The sequence below is a fragment of the Lonchura striata genome, chromosome 5 (genome assembly GCF_046129695.1).
Source record: "Lonchura striata isolate bLonStr1 chromosome 5, bLonStr1.mat, whole genome shotgun sequence".
Classification (NCBI taxonomy): domain Eukaryota; kingdom Metazoa; phylum Chordata; class Aves; order Passeriformes; family Estrildidae; genus Lonchura; species Lonchura striata.
Genome location: NC_134607.1, coordinates 57,545,632 through 57,564,869, shown reverse-complemented (window position 1 = coordinate 57,564,869; position 19,238 = coordinate 57,545,632). Strand labels below are relative to the sequence as shown.

The following is a 19,238-nucleotide window of genomic DNA, read 5'->3' as shown; positions in this document are numbered from 1 at the left end:
AAAAATGCAGGAAAGCATACTTCATTCAACACTAGCTATTTGCTTCCTTGCTAGAACATCAACTATTTACACTCCGAGGAAACATGTGATGTAGGATGTTCAAAGTCCAGTGCTACTGTCCTTTCCTTTCTGTGTGTTCCCATTTTAAGCAAATTTCCAGCTTCCTAAAGACCTTAGATATTTTCATACTTGCATTAAAAAAAAATGTCTAAATGGAACAGAAGAGTGGAAAAGCAGTCTACTAACAGATAATGAATCAGTTTGTCAGATGAAAAACACACTTTGGGGTTTCTGTATGATTAATTGGTTGCTTCCCTCATTCTGAGTAGGAAAATAGTTTTTCAACTCAAAAGTAACATTAGTATTTGCTGCTCCCCCCACCACCTCCTCCTCTTGCAGAGTCAAAATGGTTTCCTTACTGGCAACTCTAGGAACCCTATGACTTAACATTGAGGAAGCTATTTTTCAATTTAACCATAGTATGGAGCTGAACACACACTCACCTGCATTTCAGTAAGCACAGTTTTATGCCTCTTGTTGCATTCTACTTTCTCCATTCGGGTTTTCAAGTCTGCCAGAGTCTTATCAAATACTGCACACTGTAAAGCGGTAAGTTTTTCTTCTAAAAGTCTCTGGATAATCTGCAAAATTGTTATATTAAAAAAAAAATGCAATCCCAAAATTTGGGGACAACTGTTGTGCCTTATCAATCAAATGAATCTACAGTCATTGATAAGCATGTGGTTGCACAGCTAAGTTTTGATATAATTTTGGAAACTATAAATGGTATGCCATTAATTCATCATATTAATTTCCTTGCAGTATAATAAGGGTATAAAATCTTACTATATATAAAAAGAACCTTAGCAACAGAAGGTATTATTTTAAAGTGCAGTGCTTAAACAAGTTAATTGTTCTTATTTTCTATTTTTGAGAGGGACGTTGGCATTCAAAGAACAGAAACTTAAGACATTCAAGAAAAACTTTTCTTTGATATATTTTCTCCTAGCAAAAATTCAGTGTTGCCTTTTTTGCAGAACCTAAAAATGTAAGAAGAAAAGACTGGTTTTCACAAAGTTTACTTGATAAAAGTTACTTAATGTTTCTCTCCCTTCTATACTTCCTGCAGTGTAAAAAGTTTTCATAGGAAATGAAAAGAAATAAGCCACTAATGTGGTTCAGTTTTTGCCATCCTAATCCTAAATTAATGAAGTTAAAACACATGCTAGCTAATGAACTAACAGAAGAACAGCACAATTTTCTTTTCTTCAAGACCATAGGTTTCTTATACAGCAATGGTGCAATTAGGCTATTGAGAGCTCTACAAAAATCTGCAAAATGCCAGGTGGATTATACTCTTCTTTGGAGACTGCCTTTTTTTTAAAGCCAAGCAAAGAATAAAGTGCATCATGTATAAATCATCATGGTGAAATACATCCTTTAGTAACATTTTCAGTCTAGAGTCACATGAGACTTCAAGTATTTTATACATTTCAAATGTAACTCCTGTAACGTAATTTTCAAATGGTATTTGGTCTCTTCTTAAAAGAAGGGCTATGTAAAACTTTATATAAATTAAGCACCTTTGTTATTTGAATTACATCCAATGTTCAACTACAAAAAAGAGAAAATGTTTGGGGACACAGAGTGTGTGCAGAAGGACTCCTAAGTCAAAGATGGTAACACAAGTGACAGGTGTGTGTATATGTTCTTTGATCTGCAGCTATGTTTTACCTTTTGTAATTTTAGGTCAACATCCTTTCTGGCTGTAATTTTGACTTGGACTTCTGCTTCATAATCTTCTCCCATGTACCGACGATGTTTAGAATGAACATTGTCCATGTCCTCAGATTTGGAACGCTTTCTTTTTGATGCTTCACCTGGAACAATTAGATAGAACTGCTCGTGGGAAACTCCCGAACAAACAGGTATCTTCAGAATGCCATAATTACTATGAAGTTGTTCTCAGTTTAAGCTTTTTCATGCTAAACCAGCAGGAATGCCTTTGGAAAAATATGCTTGATGACATCAAAGTACAAAACTAGTCCTTCTGGTAGCTGTACATTACTGCCCTGTTAGTGAGTTCTGCTTTGTGATTCACCCAGTCGCTGGCCCAAATGCAAAACGGTTATAGTACCACCACTCCTCTCTCCAGAACCTCCCTCCAGCTCCTCCTACTCCTATTAGCACCATCCTATAATGAAATATGGCTTCTGAGAAGCAAAATAAAACTTTCTACCAAAAAGGAATGCTCTTCTCAGAATTCCAGCCAAATAAAACTACATCTCATTTAACTATGCCAGCAATTAACTGTATTTATCTGCCATGAAGATTTAACTTGTACCTCAAACTTTCCAACTTTTTTTGCACTTCTTGGTTAAGATGGAAAGTAAAAATCTAACAAAAGGCTCAAAACAGAACTTGCTTATAAAGGTAATTTTCATCACAAATGATGAAGCATAAAAGAACCAAAGAGACCTCATTCACTCCTCCAGCTCCTGGCACTGTGTCCAGAACGTTCTCAAAGACAAGAGGGACATCTGCTTTTAAATAATCCTCAGATTATGTACAATGACCCAAGGAACTACAGGATTAGCAGTTTTACCTCAATCCCTGGGAACACAATGGAGCAAGTAAATCTAGACAGAAATCATCCCAACGCCTATCAAGAAGGTGGTGATGGGGAACAGAATGGATTTATCAAGGGGAAATCACCCATCATCAGCCTGATAGCCTTCTACAGTGAGAACACTGGCTTGGTGGATGAGAGGAGAACTTCTTTAATAATGCTTCTGACACCCTAACCATCCTCAAATTCTTGATGTATGACATAGATAATTGTACTGGCTCAACTGTTGGGCTCCAGCAGCCATGATTATTGGCACATAGTCTAGCTGGAGCTCAGTAATGCACACCAGCACATGCTACTGGCACCAACACCACCATCTTCATTCATGACCTAGATAATGGGGTAAGCAGGTGTCTGCAGCAACGTGCAGGTGATACAAAACTGGAAGGAGTGATTTCTATACTTCTAAGTGGTTATGCTGCCATTCGGAGTCACACTGACAAACTGGAGAAATAGGCAATCAAGAACCTCATGAAGTCTATGAAAAGGAGATGCCCAAGTGCTACACTTGGAGAGCAATAAAACCATGCATTCATTAGTACAGGCTGGGAATTCACTGGCTGAAAAACACCTTTTCAGAAAAGGCCCTGGTGGTCTCCATGTACATGAAGTTGAACATGGGCCAGCAATGTGCCCTGTTGGCAAAGAAGGCCAACAACATTCTTGTCTGCCTGAGAATGAGTACTGACAGCAGGCTGAGGGAGGTACTCGTTCCCCTCTAACCAGGGAATGTGAGTCTGAACCTTGAGTCTTTTGTCTAGTTCTGGGTTTCTAAATACAAAAAAATATGTGAGCATACTGGAGAGAGTACAGTATGTAAGAGTGCAGGGTCACCAAGACATTTTAGAGATAGGTGCATTCGTCAAGAGCTGGAATTGTTCAATTGAAGAAGGCCATTGAGGAGAGATTTTATCATGTGTGTGAATTACCGGACAGGTGGAGAATGAACAGAGCAAGACTCTGAGTAGCAGTGATAGGACAAGAGAAAAGGATGTAAATTGAAATATAGGAATTTCCACTCAAACATTTAAAAACCTTTTTACTGTGAGGGTGATCAAACACTTGGATCAAAACATGGAAATCTGTGGAATCTTCACCTGTGGAAGTACTCAAAACCTGTCAGGACACAGTTATGGGCAAAGCGCTTTCTAGTTGACCTGGTTTTTAACTGGGGCAATGGACTAGATAATCAAATTCCAAACCTAATGATTCTGTGCTTCTAACACATACAGCACAGTGAAACACAACGGTTTTAACATTACATACTTTTTTCTATTTGTTTCTCTTCTTCTTTGTGGGCTTCTTCTCCTTCTTTATCTTCACACTCCTTTTTTCTCTCCCCCTCCACCTCTTCTACAAACAGAAGAAAAAAAGATCCACGTCTCACTTTCTCAGATCTACAAAAGTCTTGTAACAGTCCTACTTTGACTAATGAATTAAGAAAACACATGAAAAAAACATGTGAGGAAAGGCAAGGGAAATAAGTATGACAAATAGGGAATGCAGATATGAAAAAAAATAAGGGAATACCCTCAAAACAAAAATTTTAACTATCATGCAACATATTAAGACTCACTTTTGAATTTACTTAACATTTTAACCAGAATTACTGAACTGTAATTATGAGGGAAATATGTTTCAGTTTACCTCTGAAACAAAATGATGTTATTTCTAATGCAGCTGAAGTTCTCAACAAATTTTAGCTTACTTTTCCATTTAGGGACAAAGCATAAAAATTTCAGTAGCAAAAAGCTAAAATATTAATGTTTCTCTATTTACAATTGGCAATTTCAACCATAATCTTAATGTAAGGAAAGGCCTAGACTCAGATAAACAAATATAAATTTTAATTTGAAGATTCTTGCTAATACAAAGTATCATAATTTAGGACTAGCTTTTTAAAAATATTCAGTTTAGGAAATGCTTAAAATAAGAACAATCTGAAGCCACCAAACACACAAAGATAAAAATGGTAGCACTTCCTGAAAATTTTTATTATATGTTCCATGATGTATTTCATACATATGTGAATGAAACAAGCTTCCATTATGTGTTTCTGTGCTTGCTAGCTACAACACATAACTATTACTTTTAAGATTAGAGTAAAATCTATCCAGAATATAAGAGAGCAAGTAAGCAGTTATGCACATCTTGATCTGTACACTTCTTCATTTTCTTATATTCATTCTGTTATTACAGAAGTTTTTTAATGGAAGTTCAGGTTGTAAAGGTATGCTTGATGCTCTCTTTAACATTAAGTCTCCCTCCTACTACAAAGAACATTTAAATTATTTAAAACAAGTTACCTAATAAATCAGAAAAAGTAGTCAAAACCCAATAACCTGGCATTATGGTATTTTAATTTTTCTTATTAATGTAAAAATAAAATTTGTAATACAAATTCTTGAATCCAAATCTGATTTACTTTTAAAGTAATAAATTAGCTTTTCAAGACTTACAGATAAGCTTCATGCATTTAATTGCTATGAATAAAATAGGACTCATTTACCTAGGAATCTAAAGGAGAATTGCTAAATTCAAGACAACTTTTCCCATAATTCAGAGATTTTAAAATTCAGCTGAAAGACACAAATATTCAATGGAAAGACACATACCTAGAATGTGTCTTGTTTAAAACAAGCTTCAAAGCTAAGTTTTTTTTCAGTTCTACATAGAGGACAAGTAATTTCAGGGATGAGAAGGTCCTTTCCTTACTAACTTTCATTACCATGAACAAATCCAACTCATTTAACTAAAAGTGGTTTAAACATGATGCACAGCTAAACTCTCCAGTTAAGTAGAAAAAAATTTCACAAGTGGTTGTCAGCTTAGTTTCCACTGCTAAGATGTAATCTCTTTATCCTGATGCTGGACAAGCAGAAGCAATGAATGCAACCTTGTCAGCCTCCTATGAACTTAATGTATCACAGTAAAGTTTTCTTGTTTCCTAATTTATTCCAATAATTTTTCATTTGATTTCTTCAACTGCCATTTTATCAATGTTTCCTCAAAATCACCCACTATAATCCTGAAATATTTTTATTGAGTGGTCAGTTCTACTTTCTCATCAAGTTATGAGTTTTGTACTTATGTGCACCACTTTGTAGACAACCACTATGAATCTCACCTCCCACGTTTCTTTCTCAGTCAGTCAGATTGTAAATTTCTTCTCCAGTTCTTCATATTGGCAAACTGTGACATCACTAGTTACTATTCATTTTAGACAAATTATTAATTCTATCACACAGCACAATCCCTGGAACTCTAAATTTATTTTTTATTCTTCAGCTGATTACTTCCTCCACAAGGACTTTCCATTTTACTCTTTCATTTACAAAATTTCTTGGTAAGAAATCACTTGTGTTTGGATATCCAAGAGAATTCACATCAGTGCTTCCTTGTCACGTGCTTGTTTGCTTACACAAAAAGCTCCAAGACTTTCTGATGTATGATCCCTTATTACAAAAATCTGTGACAACATACCTATTACAGTTACTAATTCCACTTGGTAAAGACATTGTATTAATCTGTCCATTTGAATAAAGTCGTCTAGTAGCATTTTTTTTTCTACTGTTTAGCCATGTTTGTTTCTATCTGGACTTGTTGAAATCTCACTTCTTAACTGAGCAGTTTGCACCTGTTTCTCCAATATAGCATCTTGAAATTACCTCCATATGGTCTCCACATTTTTAATTTGCACAGACTCTTTCCAAAAGTTACATTTTATAAGGTAACTCTATCTGTTTTCTTGCACAACTGTTTCCTGCCTATGCAACCTCTCTACTATTATCTTTGTTGCTGGTTAAGGCAGAACATAATTTCTTTCATTTCATGAACAGTCTCAGTTACAGCCACACAACTCTAAGAGTCAAATTCTTATTAGCCAGTAATAAAACAACTAGTCAAAAGAATTTGTCTTGTCACCAAAATTTAGAATCTTAAAAACCTATTGCTGGATACATTAATTTTAAACTTCTGCAAACGGTAGTCCAGTATTTAATATTCACTTCAGTCTTTTTGCTCCATAGCAAATTCCTCTGTGACCCCAGAGTGTTTTCTCACTGAATAAGATGAAAAAAGTAAACTTAATGGCTTTAATGAGAGAACTCAAGCTGCAGTGAAAACAAAGATAACCTATTTATTTGTACTGTTTATTTCATGAAAGGGACTCATAACACTACAATTTTGACACAACTACGCACAGCCTTCTTTCCCCCTACTTCACTCAGCTCCAATAGTTTCTGGAAGACTTTATGTGCACAACAATAGTATAACTTTCTCAATCTCACTTGACAACAGCTAATGCCTAAATAAGATGCTTAGCAGAAACTATGGAACCTACCTCATCTCCATTGAACTAGCATTATTTAAAGGTAAATACTAAAAAGGAGGAGTCTAAAACAGGGCTGGTACTTAGCTCTGTTTCTCTATCTGTTTTAAGAGACTCAAGACTCAGAATGCCACAGTCTGATCATTAGTAAAACAAGATTCAAGAAACTGTGGTCACTAACATCCCAGAGATTAAAACCTGAATCTTAATTAAGCTATGAAATTTCTACCCAGTCAGGCATATTTAAACACACTTGGGTTAATATGGTCATAATTTAATAAAAGCTATATGGGGTAAGGGGGAAGAAAGAGGGGAGGGAAAAAGCGCAACAAAATAATTCCAACCCCAAGATAACCTGAAACATCTTTCTTAATTACAGATAAAAGAACATTATTGACTTATCTGTAAATTATTAATTTGTTTCATTTTCGGAAGTGCAGTAGTATAATAATGACTGCCCATTGTCCAAAAGAAAAAAAGCTTAAAAAACTGTATTAAACAGTACACTACAAAGGACATCTACTGAGTTTAACTTAAAGAAATATTCTGCTAACTACATGAAGAGATTCCACACTTAATATTTAAAAGCATCAATGAGTTGCCATAGTCAAAGAAAACCCAGATAAAAACCACTGGGTTAAATGAATAAAAGCTATATGATATAAAAATAATATATGACACGCATTTTTCATTAAACTGTTTCAATACTGTCTTTCAGTGAGAAAAAAAAAAAGTTAAAAAAGAAGATGAGGCACACCTGGATTATATGCATGTTTTCTTTATCATTTATTTGCATGCTAAAGAAAGCTGAAATACCTTCTTCCCTGTGAAAGCAATAAATGAATGCAGTTCCTCTTCTCCCAAATCCTTCTGTTCCCTCACAATTACTCATCTTTCCTCTTTTTCCACCCACTACCTCACCCAAGTTGGCAGCCAAATTTACAGAGTATGAAAAAATCCCAAAGCAAACCAACAAGAAAACAACAAAAACCCTAAAACCAAAATCCAAAACAAATAAACAAAAATAAAAACAACCAAAATCTGGAAGATGACCATGTTTTGGTGCAAAGTTTTTTTCCTGTGCCTCAAATACCACCCTTGAAAACTAAGACTACGTAACATTACTGGTGGATAAGATTGCCTCTTTGATTAAAAAAACCTGACACAAGTGTGTCATTCTAAGAAATGAACACCCCAAACTTAAATGAAAACTAACAATTTAGAATATTCTTACCTGGAAGACTCGACTTGTTTAGCAGTATCCCTTCGACAAGTTCCTCCTTCTCATCACAGGGCTCATCTTCATCAGACAGTACTAAGAAAGCCTCTTTTGGCAGACTTTCATTGCTTTCCTGTTTGGATGGTGAACCCAAACAATTGTCTATTTTCTCTTCTAAATCTGGGACTGTGTCATCCACTGGAAGCAGAGAACTTTTAGAAAAACAGCTCAGATCATCTTCAGCAGGAGCTAGTTTTTCCAGAATTGGAATAATGTCATCCGTTTCCATACAGTCCGTATTGTCCAAGATACTGTCACTTGGCTCATCTATTGTCTTTGAAACAGTGGTTTCTGAAAGTCCTGCACTGCCTTCTTGTATTTCCTGGTCAGTTTCCATACTGCTAGAGATGGCTGCTTCTCCAACAACCTCTTCAACAGTTACTTCTTCAGTCCTCTTTTCCTCACCAGATGAACTGGAATTAACAGGTAAATAATTTGTTTCTCCCTTCTCTTCAGAAGAGTCACTAATATCACAGACTGATTTACTTTCAACTTCCAATGGGATAGCATTCTTTCTTTGTTCCAAATGATCTTTTCTATTATTTTCTTCATGGAAGCTATCTTTACTGCTACCAACTCCATTTTCAGCCTCACAATTTACTGTGATGTCAGTATCTTTAGCTTGCTCAGGAGTAACATTTTCTGAAGAAAGCATTAGAGGTTTGGATTCTGTGTCATTGACTATGCTTCCTGTCTTACTTTCAGGGCATTTGGTTTCACTAATTTCATCACAAGCTGTTTGGCCTTCTTCAGAGTTAACACACAAGTCAACCACGCCATTAATTTCTTTCTTGACTTCCGTACAATCTGTATTGCTTAAAAGGGAATTTATGTCAGAATCTCCATTCTCATGTTTTCCATTTAACAGTTTCACTTCAGTTGTCTTCAACAGCTCCTCTTTAACCTTATAGACAGCTTCAAGTTGTTGCCGATCACTTACTCTCATTGTTTTTCGTGCTTTAAAGACTTTTTTCTGAGGTTCCTCTGTGCTATCCATCTTAGCCCTTAAAAAAATTCAGAAAGAACTGTGAAGATAAAAATTTATCATTGTCATATTACACTGCTACTAAGAAAGACTGCAGTGTTTAGTACATTTTAAAGTAAACCCGTTGAAATGGTACTGACGAAGAAACACCTGTCAATACTTAAATTTTATATGACTTCCCAAAAAGTGAATCCAAGTTTCTCTATATGCTGCACAAACACATTTATGCAAAGGTCACACTACGACATCATGCAGTAATAGTCTAACTACACATTTTAGACCTTGTCTCATAGTATTCTATTAAAAATAGGTATTATACTAGGGTAAGAGCCAGAAGCCCCTCTTCTCATAAAAAGTTAAAAATAAGTGTAAACTAATGGATCAAGAATATTTTCATCAAAATATTTCATTTCATAAGTTACAAACAGAATAACTGGGGCAAATGACAAGATTCTTATATCAAGTCACTTTTAAGAAACTTCATTATATACAAAGAATGTCTCAATGTATCATCAAGATATTTTTTTCTGCATAAATAGAATAAATTTTCATCCTCTACAAATATACAATGGTTAAATGAACTTGGATTTTTAGACCATTTTCAATCAGTTTGCAGTAACATTTTACTAAATCTATTTGTGGCCATAAAAACTACAGTTATTGGAGTACCTTGTAAAAACCTTTCAAGGAAAACTGCTGGGTTTGCCCTCAACCGTTACATTCATTCCATCCACCCACACAAGTATTACAAGAAATATTTATAAAAAGTGTAAGAAAAATGTTAGAAAATCTATTTTATCAAATCAAAACATGGAGTTAAATCCAGCATTACCTAGGAAGCAATAATGATTTTGTTGAAATACAACAAAATCTGGTTTCATGTGTTTCCATTAAACAAAACAAATCCATATGGACTTTTAAAATATATTTTTTCCCCACGTGGTCTTGTTTAATGGCCTAGTTTTAAAGGATGAACGTATGATGATGTTCAGAAGCAGAAGGCGGCTAAGAAAGTTCCTATGTCCTAAATGTAACTCAAGAACTAAGATCTTGAATCATCTGGTGCTAACCAATTTACAAACCACCATAAAGTTACTCCCATCAAGCATACAGCTTTATTAAGTTTCTCAAAAATATGCAAAAATTATATTAAAGGTAATTAAAAAAGAAAAAAATCAGACAGTTATCTCAATATGACTCTTTTTGCCCACAAGGACCAGATAGCCAAATGTTTATAACACTGACACAGCAGAATGTCAAAGGCAAAGGATGCACCTTAAATATGTAGTATGATTAATTTTGTGTCGGCTCCCAATTAATTTTCATTTACAGAGCTAAGAAATTAACAAATAGACTGCATTTTGTCTATTCAGGTGGCATATAAATGATTTAAAATTAAAGAAAGCAGGACTACTGCCAACACTAGCTCAGATCAATGACAGTTTTCTGTAACCACAAACTCAAGAGCCTGAGGAATGTGGAATGATTCTTGGGGGTGTCCTGTGCCAGGCAAGAAGTTGGACTCAGTCCCTGTGGGTCCCTTACAACTCAGGATATTTGACAATTCTACAAGCAAAATTCAGCAGATGCAACAGTCTCTAAATAACAATGGCTTCACTCAATTTTGTAGCCAACGTCATCTGTAAGTTTTATTTAGGCAATGCTAAGATTGCCCTTTAGCTTTCTCTTCAGCAGACTGAAGCTGTCAAGCCCCCTCAGCATCTCACCATGGGTCATATGCTTTAGCTCCTATCATTTTGGTTTGCTGGATCTTTCCTAACTTATTTGGAATAATTTTTTGTGAAGAAAATTATTTCATATTTATCCCTAACTACAATATTCTACATTGTAAGGTAAGAATATATATTCTAAAGTACAGTATGAATGCTACTGTAAACCTCACAATCACGATTTACATTACAATTCTAAGGCTTATTTTATACGCACTTAACATGACTTGACAAAAACACGGACAAAGCATAAAGCAATTTTTTTTATATTTCCTTTTAACTTAGCACTGAGCTTCCCTTGCCCTTTTTTTGAGTTCTTTTCTGCAAAACAATCTAGAATTCTCAGATTTCAGTCACTGATAGTGCTTAACACTTTGACGCACATCTCAGGAACAGATGAACAAATTTTGACAAAAAGTTGTATCAGGTTTATTTATGAACTCTCAATACCATTATGATGAATTTTTTTGCCATTCTGACAAAGATTTTCTGAACTGGATTGTCTACTATTGCACTGCCACTAGTGGGAGCATAATATAACACCTACAGAAACACTGATCTGAAACACCAGTTTCCTTGAGTTGAAAAAAGGTTCACATCACAACCGTTTTCAGTGAGATGACTTATAAACTCCAGGTGAGCTGTTAATGCCTTTCCAGAGCTGTCTACATGCTAAATACAATTTCCTCATATTCCTTCAGAAGAAAACGTATTCAGTGCAAGAATTTTAGACCTGAGGGTTCAAGAAGCATGTAAAAATCTCTAGTATTTTGGAAGTGCAAGTGCAGTTTTGGAACCACATCCCTTCTGTCTTCCTAAAAACTTAGAATGGAAGGCAGACATTTTCACATCATTATAAAAGCATGTATAACACTCTAATGTAATAGAATACTGACCATCATACTCATATTCCATGCATATAAACCCCTATAACCAACACACATGCTGTTACAGATTTTTATCTTGTAGAGGCAATTTGGAAAAAAAAAGTCAGGCCTGGCTAACCTTGAACAAGTCCAAGAACTCCTAATAGGTGAGCCACTAGTGAGAACCCTCTGGCAGCACAGAAGAACAAGGCCTCTGCATCAAAGTTACAATAGAATAGTTTGATCTCCCAGACTACATTGTTTTCTTTTAAAGGCATTACCCAGAATTTACAAAATATATTACAAAATTCATGGTCTTATTTTTCCTATGACCAAAAAATACGTAACAGATTAATGTAACATTTACAGATGTCTTAAAATAAAATCTGGAAGTGCATCACTTGAATAACCATATAACTTCAAATAAATTAATATTTGCTGTTCTAATTTCCTTAAGTCATCTAAGCAGTTTTTTTCATTAACATTTTTAATACAGAGTAAATACAAAGAAAACAAAAGACACTTATTTTTATTTTTACATTTCCCAAGAGCAGCCTTTAAAAATTCAAACATCAGAATCCCTTTCTATTGATGCATCCTTACTTTTGATTGAAAATAAATGGATGAACAAGCTTGATTTGCTTATATTTCTAAAAAATATGTGCACTTTTTACCTTCTGATATTATCCAAAAATCTAGTTAAAAACAAAGCACTAACAGTTCTAGAAAGACCCTGTAGAAAGTACAGACCTCTCAAAATTCCAATGTTAAATGATTATGAGAGTAACTCAGGCATATTTTCCCACAGTCCAATCCTACAGTTTTTTGCAACCAAAGAATATTTCATTAAAGCTACCAAAAATATTGCATAAAAACAACTGTGACAAAATTATAAGCATAGATGAGACGAACCAGTGTTTTGGGTTCATCTTCGAAAATGATGCTTTAAAATACCTTTTAAGGGCAGACCAGTCTTTAAGCATTTCCAGCCATACCCACGAGGGAGCACAGTACAGCCAAAGAACAGACTCAAGTGAGAGCTGAATGTAAGAGAAACAAATCAACTGGTAGCCAGTCCAGACAGGCTTGGTCACACCAGTATAAGCCTGTCAGCCACCATTTGATGAATACTGCTTTCCAGTCTTTCAAAGGGCCAAGGTGCACCCGTTCAGAGAGCAACAGAGCAAATTACATACATGTATTCAGTCTTGCACAAATAAAACGTATCAAGCTTCTACTACTCTAAATGAATGCATTTTGGTAGTCTCCCTTTATAGCTAACAACATGAAGTTTAGCTATGTTTGTTAAACACCTCCCTTATCTGATGCTTGGGTGTTTTCTTTTTTTACTCATCCTTTGACCAAGTCACAAGAAGGAAACCAATGGCCCAGGCACCAAGCCAACAGAGGAGCACCTTTTATTTCAAAGAATGGCTTTTGTATGCATCAGCACAAAATTAGTCCAGCGTGTACACCTACCTGTATAAGGGTTAAATTCTGTAAATAAGGACATAGGCTTTGGGCTGATTTTTTTTTGTTTCAATTTTATTAAAGTCAACAATTTTGACAGGCCAACATACACAGTGTTCATTTATTTAGCTACAAAAACTCCCTTTTTCGTTTTAAGCTTTAAAGCCATACATAATTAGTCATGTGAGATATGAACACATCATTAGGCACCTCCCTCCAAAATTTAGAAATTCTTCTCATGACAAAATGTGTGCTAAATGGTGCAAAACTTGCCAGCGCAGCTAGGAATATTAGAAGGTCTTTTTTTCTGAGCCATTTTCCCTCTACTTCCTCATTTTTTATTATTCTTACTCTGTAAAGACACCACAGCTCTAAAGCGAGAAAGGATTTTATTAGCTGGTATGCATCAGCCTATGATGATGTGCTCAGGTAAGCAGCCCATGAGCTGCTCGAAAAGAGAAGCCAATCAGCATGGAGCTGCATGAATCCTGCCTAGTGACAGGCAGCAGAGAAAGGGAAGGTCATGGGAAAATGAGGGAGGGGGGAGAGGGAGAAGCTGCAATCTAAACAATAGTGCATAATGGGGTTTGTGTAACATCATGGGTCTAGAACAGCACCAGCAAAGGGCTCCTCGAGGGCATGCAGCACTAGCCAAATGCACCACAACCATAAAACGTTAGCCAAAGCACATGACTATATGGAAGAAGTAAAATTCACTAATAATCAACATCAGCACTCAAATGTGCAAGCCTACTTAAAATACAGCATAGCCAAATCAAAGAAAGTGAAGCAGCAAATGGTCACGAGTATTGTGTTCTAGATGGAGACTTCCAGAGAATGAAAGCGGTGAATAAAACCTACCTTTTAAGTAGTGGTTCATAAAATGCAGTTTTCAGTTGAAGTCCTCAATAGCAATTTCGATTAAGTTGTCAGAAATTTATAAACTGTTTTCAAAGAAGGAAAAAAAAATATTGTTTGGGACCTATTCTTATAAAAGACATAAATGATGCACCAATAATTTGGCTTTCTACCAGTAATACAAGTCTACTGATCTGGCTGAATGGAATACACACCACCAGCCTAGTGAGCTTCAAATACAACTGTGCCTTTGTTTTTAAATGTAATAAACAAAACAGAAATCACATGATTATCGTATGTGCAAATAATAGTTCTTCTAGCGCACCACAGACTATTTCAGTTTTTGTCCCTTTTAGGCTAAAGTTATGGTAGTGTTATCCGAGAGTAGGGAGAAAAATACACCATTTTCTAAGAAAAAAAAAAAAGTCACCATCCTGCGCTATTTCACCTAGTGCACACACAGCAGAACCAAGGTGAACTGTAATTAAAAACCCCTTCAGCTCATTTGTGCCCGCCACATCCCAATCTGCTGCGGCTCGCAGAGCAGGGAGCGAGAGGCACGTTCGCCTGCGGCGGAGCCCTGCAGTGTCGCGGGCGCTCCCCAGAGGGCGCCCGCGGAGCCCCGCCGGCCGCAGCCCGCGCGGCAGCCAATCAGAAGGGAGTGCCTTGAATTCCACCCAGCAACAAGCCCCACGCGGCCGGCCTGGGCGCGGGAGCGCGCGTTAAAACGAACGGGATTTTCCAAACGGAGCAATAGAAAGCCAAGCGCTTTCCGTTTGAGACCCGGGGTTGCACAACAGGCACCGACCCACGAGTGCGGGTGCACAGCCTCGCTAACCAACAGGTGTTTAATGAGCGGGAGCATTTTTAGGCGATCACTAAATTCCTGCAATGTTGAATGCTGAATCAGAAAAACCTCTTGAAATCCAACCTGGGTTTAAGTATGGCATTTGGAAAACCCCCCTTTCTTGAGATCCTATGCAGGAACACTTTTTTTAGTATTCCAACAGAAACCTGGTGTTTTGCCATGACTGCAGTATGACTTCTGCCTTGAAAGGAGAAGCCAATCTCCCCCACCTTTGCAAAAAACTGCCTTCTGAAATTCAGCTAAACCTTATGCCCACATATGTAACTATGCCTAAGAAAAACAGGCATCTACATGGTTAAAGCCTTCTTAAGCCAGAGTAAACTCAGAGTACAATTTCAAAGAGGTTGGTCCTGTTTATTGTATATGTGACAGCGTCATGTACAAACTTGAACTATGCTCTCATCATGTTGATGTCACAGTAAGTTAAGCACTTCTCTTGTGTCTCCTCCAGAGGAGGATAATACCTCCTCCGACACTGGCTTATGGATCTATTTCTCATACCAAATTTTTGAGGTTTTCTTCCTCCGTGACGCTTTGATGCTTTGTGGGAAAAATGAATTCCTCGTGGGACAAAAATGGCTGGCAGGTCTATTTACCTGGCTAAGATATTTCATCTGCTGTCGGTTTTGCAGAGTTGTTCTTGCATGTTCATCACTTTATACCTAAGGTAGTTGCATTCTTTGGAGGATGGAAGAATGGAAAACAAGTGAAAAGTCTTTCCTACAGAACTTTTACAAGCAACTTAAGTCCCTTAGAAACACTCACTATTTAGCACATGATGCTTAGGCTGATTCTCCAAGAACTGTTATCTTTTTTCTGCATATGGAATTTTAACAGCTACTTAGATTATTAAACTAGTAAAACTGCATGACTGGAACTCAGCCAGGTAACAAGGCTGTGATAATGTATTTTCTTACTTCCCACAAGTGTTAAGAGATTTCAGCTTTTATCAACAACTCAAAACAGTAGCTTTCAATTCAGCCGTGACATCTGCAACCACTAAACAAATCCTGCTGTTTTTAACAGTGGTAACTGCAAAATTCAGCTTTCTTACAGAAATAATTTTTTAGCACAAGCTAAAACACTGAAGAAGTTTCGTGGGTTTTTTTAGACTAAAAGGAAAAAAAAAAGATTTATGGACTATGAAGTTGAATTTGTGCATTTAAAGATACATTTGATGAATATTATTGTACACAGTCTCGATGTTACAGTTCCATCTCTGGTATAGGATAAACAGGTTCAATTTCCTTTCCATTATCCTTGAATATGAGTAGGACCTAATAATTCCATAGCTATAGTCAGTAACTGCCAAAACACATCTACAACTAAAAACTTACTCAAATTCTAATATTCCTTACTTAAAACCTGAACAACCTGAATTAATTGTTCATGCAGATCAAAAAATATGAGACATTCTGTGGAAAAAGAACAATCTCAGAAAAAAGGCAAGATGTTCTGATCATGCTTAGGCTTTTCTAGGCATTATAAAATGCAGTATTTTCTCCTTTTATAAGGAAATTATTTATAAATTTTAAATGTAGAATTTTCAGTAATTCAACAGGCTACAACTTTGACATGGTCTCACTAACATATGCATATTTGCATCCCTTGTCTTCTGTTAGAATGTAGAATATCACTATCGTAATGAAAAAACAAACCTATTTACTGTGAACAATCTATTGTCTAGATTAGTTCCCGTATCACATATGCAACTAACTGTAGCAATGCAACCTTGGATTTCCAACTGGCAGCTCAGTGACATCAGAATTCAGAGGTGAAGCTACCTGATGCTGACAGTGATCCCAGGTCACTTCTCAAATGCCAGACGAAGCAGAAGTGAAAAAAAAAACTTGTAACAAAAGAGGTGATGCTGCATTGAAACATTACAGTTTGCCACACATATAAGCACCTTTTATGAGTTATTTTTGCGAAGATTGCGTTTAAAAAGCAAGTTTAGAATGGAACTAAAGCAGCAGTTGGTGAGCTGGGTGTTGGGAGGGTTTCCCCGGGAAGACACCGTTTGTCGGCAGGGGCAGCACACCCTGCCTCGCCCGTGCCAGACCTGCTCGGCACAGGGGCGGCACACAGGTTTGAAGGGGCACGTCGCCAGGGCGCGAGGAAACCAGCTCTTCCATAAACCGAAGCCTGGTGGGGACTCTGAGCTGTTCGGGGCAGGGAGGCTATTTCCCGTTTCCCACATGAAAGGATGAGTTTTCTTTCAGTGAGTGTCTGAAACAGGCCAAGGCAGCACCTCGGCAGCCATCTTGTCCTTTCGTCGGCTCCCTAGCCGATGGCGAGGACAGCCGGAGATTTGCATGCCCGCTCGGGATTGGCTGCTGCAGAGCTGCTTTGCATAAAGCAAATCTGCCTGGCAACAGGCTATAAATAGCCAGCACTGCTGCTGCTGCTGGGAGCGGCGCCGCAACGGGGCGGGAGCGGCCAAGGCACGCGCAGCCATCCTGTCGTGACCATACGTGTGGGCACGGCGCTCTCAATTCCCTCAGGGTTTCAGTGGGGTTTTTTAAGCGACAAAAATAAATTCTGAGGTAATTATCTTTTCAAATCAAAACAAACTATTACAGTCTGCACACTGTCTTCTTTCTCACTTTCGTTTCTAAGCAAACTGGAACAGAAGCCATCTTTCTTACTGTAATACCCCATATGTCGGATTGGTGACATGACAATGGAGTAATCCACAACACCTGCAACAAATGCCACCTAATCCTTACTAGATGTGGACTCCTACACAAAGTTCTTGGCTCCTCAGTTACCCCTTGTTAATCACACCTCACCAGAAACACACCTATACTGTTCCATTCCTCCACTTGAAACTAAAAACAGTATGGGATTTGGAAGGACAAGCAGGACGAACTAAGAAAAGAAACTCTGTAAAAAGAGAAGGCATTTTAAGAATAAAATTTAGATACAAAATGGAGTCAGTAAAGCGCAAAATCTTGCTATGTACATACATATTCTATGATAGTAACTCCATCAGTAATTTACATGTGCGTAATTTTATGACTTCAACCTAAAACAGGAATCATCTACAGCAGTTTCATTTTCAGCAGTGCTGAACTGATAGCATAAACTCTTCTGACCACTTCTGACCAGAAGCAAGTAAAGAGGTTTCCACACCTTTCTATTCAATGCATCTGCCCCCAGTTTCTGTTTCATCGAACTGGTAAAGGCAGGTGAAAGCCAACATCCTAAGTTGAATGAAGCACCCAATGCACACAGGACATGTACAGCTGTCTAACCTAGCTTTTGGGCAGCCTGAAACATACCATCTGATACTGAGGTACTCACAAGCATGGCTAGAATGAAAAAACTCTTATTTTCTTTCTCGCTATTAAATAAGGAGAGCAGGAAAAAAAGTGGCCAGAGCAGGTGGTTGGTCACAGAGATCACTAAAGACAGTTCATATCTTCTGAATGACTCAACAAAACAGAATTACAAAAATTAAACAGAAATCCCAATACGAAGTAAGTGAAATTAGACAAAAAATTGAGTATAAAAAGGCTTCAAAATAAAATTAGGGGGAAAACCCCACCATCACTACCATCAAACAGACCAAACCATATAATTTTTCTCATGAAAATTACAGTTTACCCAAACTTTATTACTTGTACCTAGTGTTAGGACTGTTTGTCGCAAGCATTCTTTAAGGAAAGGTAGCTTATTGCACAGATGCTAATTAGCTACTCCTAATGCATTTCAGTAAAAACTGTCTCGTACCAGAAGACATTTCTTCATTTATCAGAAGCTAAATGTTTTCCAAAGGAAACAAATGTTGTGAAATGATGGGAACTAGAAAAGAAAATGCCAACCTAATGTTCTATTCCTTACTAGATACAGAAAAAGAAAAAAAAAAAGCACATTTTTAGTACCAGTAACACATTGTATTAATATGCTAAGGATCCCAGATAATGCATGTAATTAATGTTTTGACAATGATAAACAGTTGCTTTTTAATAAAGTTCTATGGCAGTTAATTTCTTACTGTACAAAGCATGCAACCAGAGAAAGACTAATTTATTCCAGTAAAAGTCTGTAATGGCAGATTAAATTCTCTTGGGTCAGTGGGTGGACAATTATTTTTCTGTATTTGGTCTTAGGCAAAGATTTGTCACATCTCACATTTGTAAAGACTTGTAACAAAAATGACCAAATGTGTCACCCAAATGGTCCTTTAAATGTTTCATAAGCTAATACGTAAGCAACCA

At 36.8% G+C, this 19,238-nt stretch overlaps 1 protein-coding gene across 12 annotated transcripts in view; it reads right to left on the bottom strand.

Annotated features, from left to right (window-relative positions):
* ATF7IP (activating transcription factor 7 interacting protein) overlaps positions 1–19,238 on the bottom strand; it is a 75,887-nt gene that overhangs the window by 30,344 nt on the left and 26,305 nt on the right. For 6 of the 12 annotated variants that reach the window (XM_077783600.1, XM_077783604.1, XM_077783599.1 and 3 more), the window contains 5 exons: positions 14,151–14,233; positions 8,194–9,242; positions 3,896–3,982; positions 1,735–1,880; positions 504–641 (listed from right to left, as the gene is read on the bottom strand). In XM_077783600.1, coding sequence (XP_077639726.1) covers positions 504–641; positions 1,735–1,880; positions 3,896–3,982; positions 8,194–9,235 — 1,413 coding nt within the window. In that variant the 5' untranslated portion in view covers positions 9,236–9,242; positions 14,151–14,233. Of the gene's footprint in view, positions 1–503; positions 642–1,734; positions 1,881–3,895; positions 3,983–8,193; positions 9,264–14,150; positions 14,234–19,238 lie in introns of all 12 variants that reach the window. The other 6 variants (XM_077783605.1, XM_077783608.1, XM_077783601.1 and 3 more) reach the window with 2 other exon arrangements.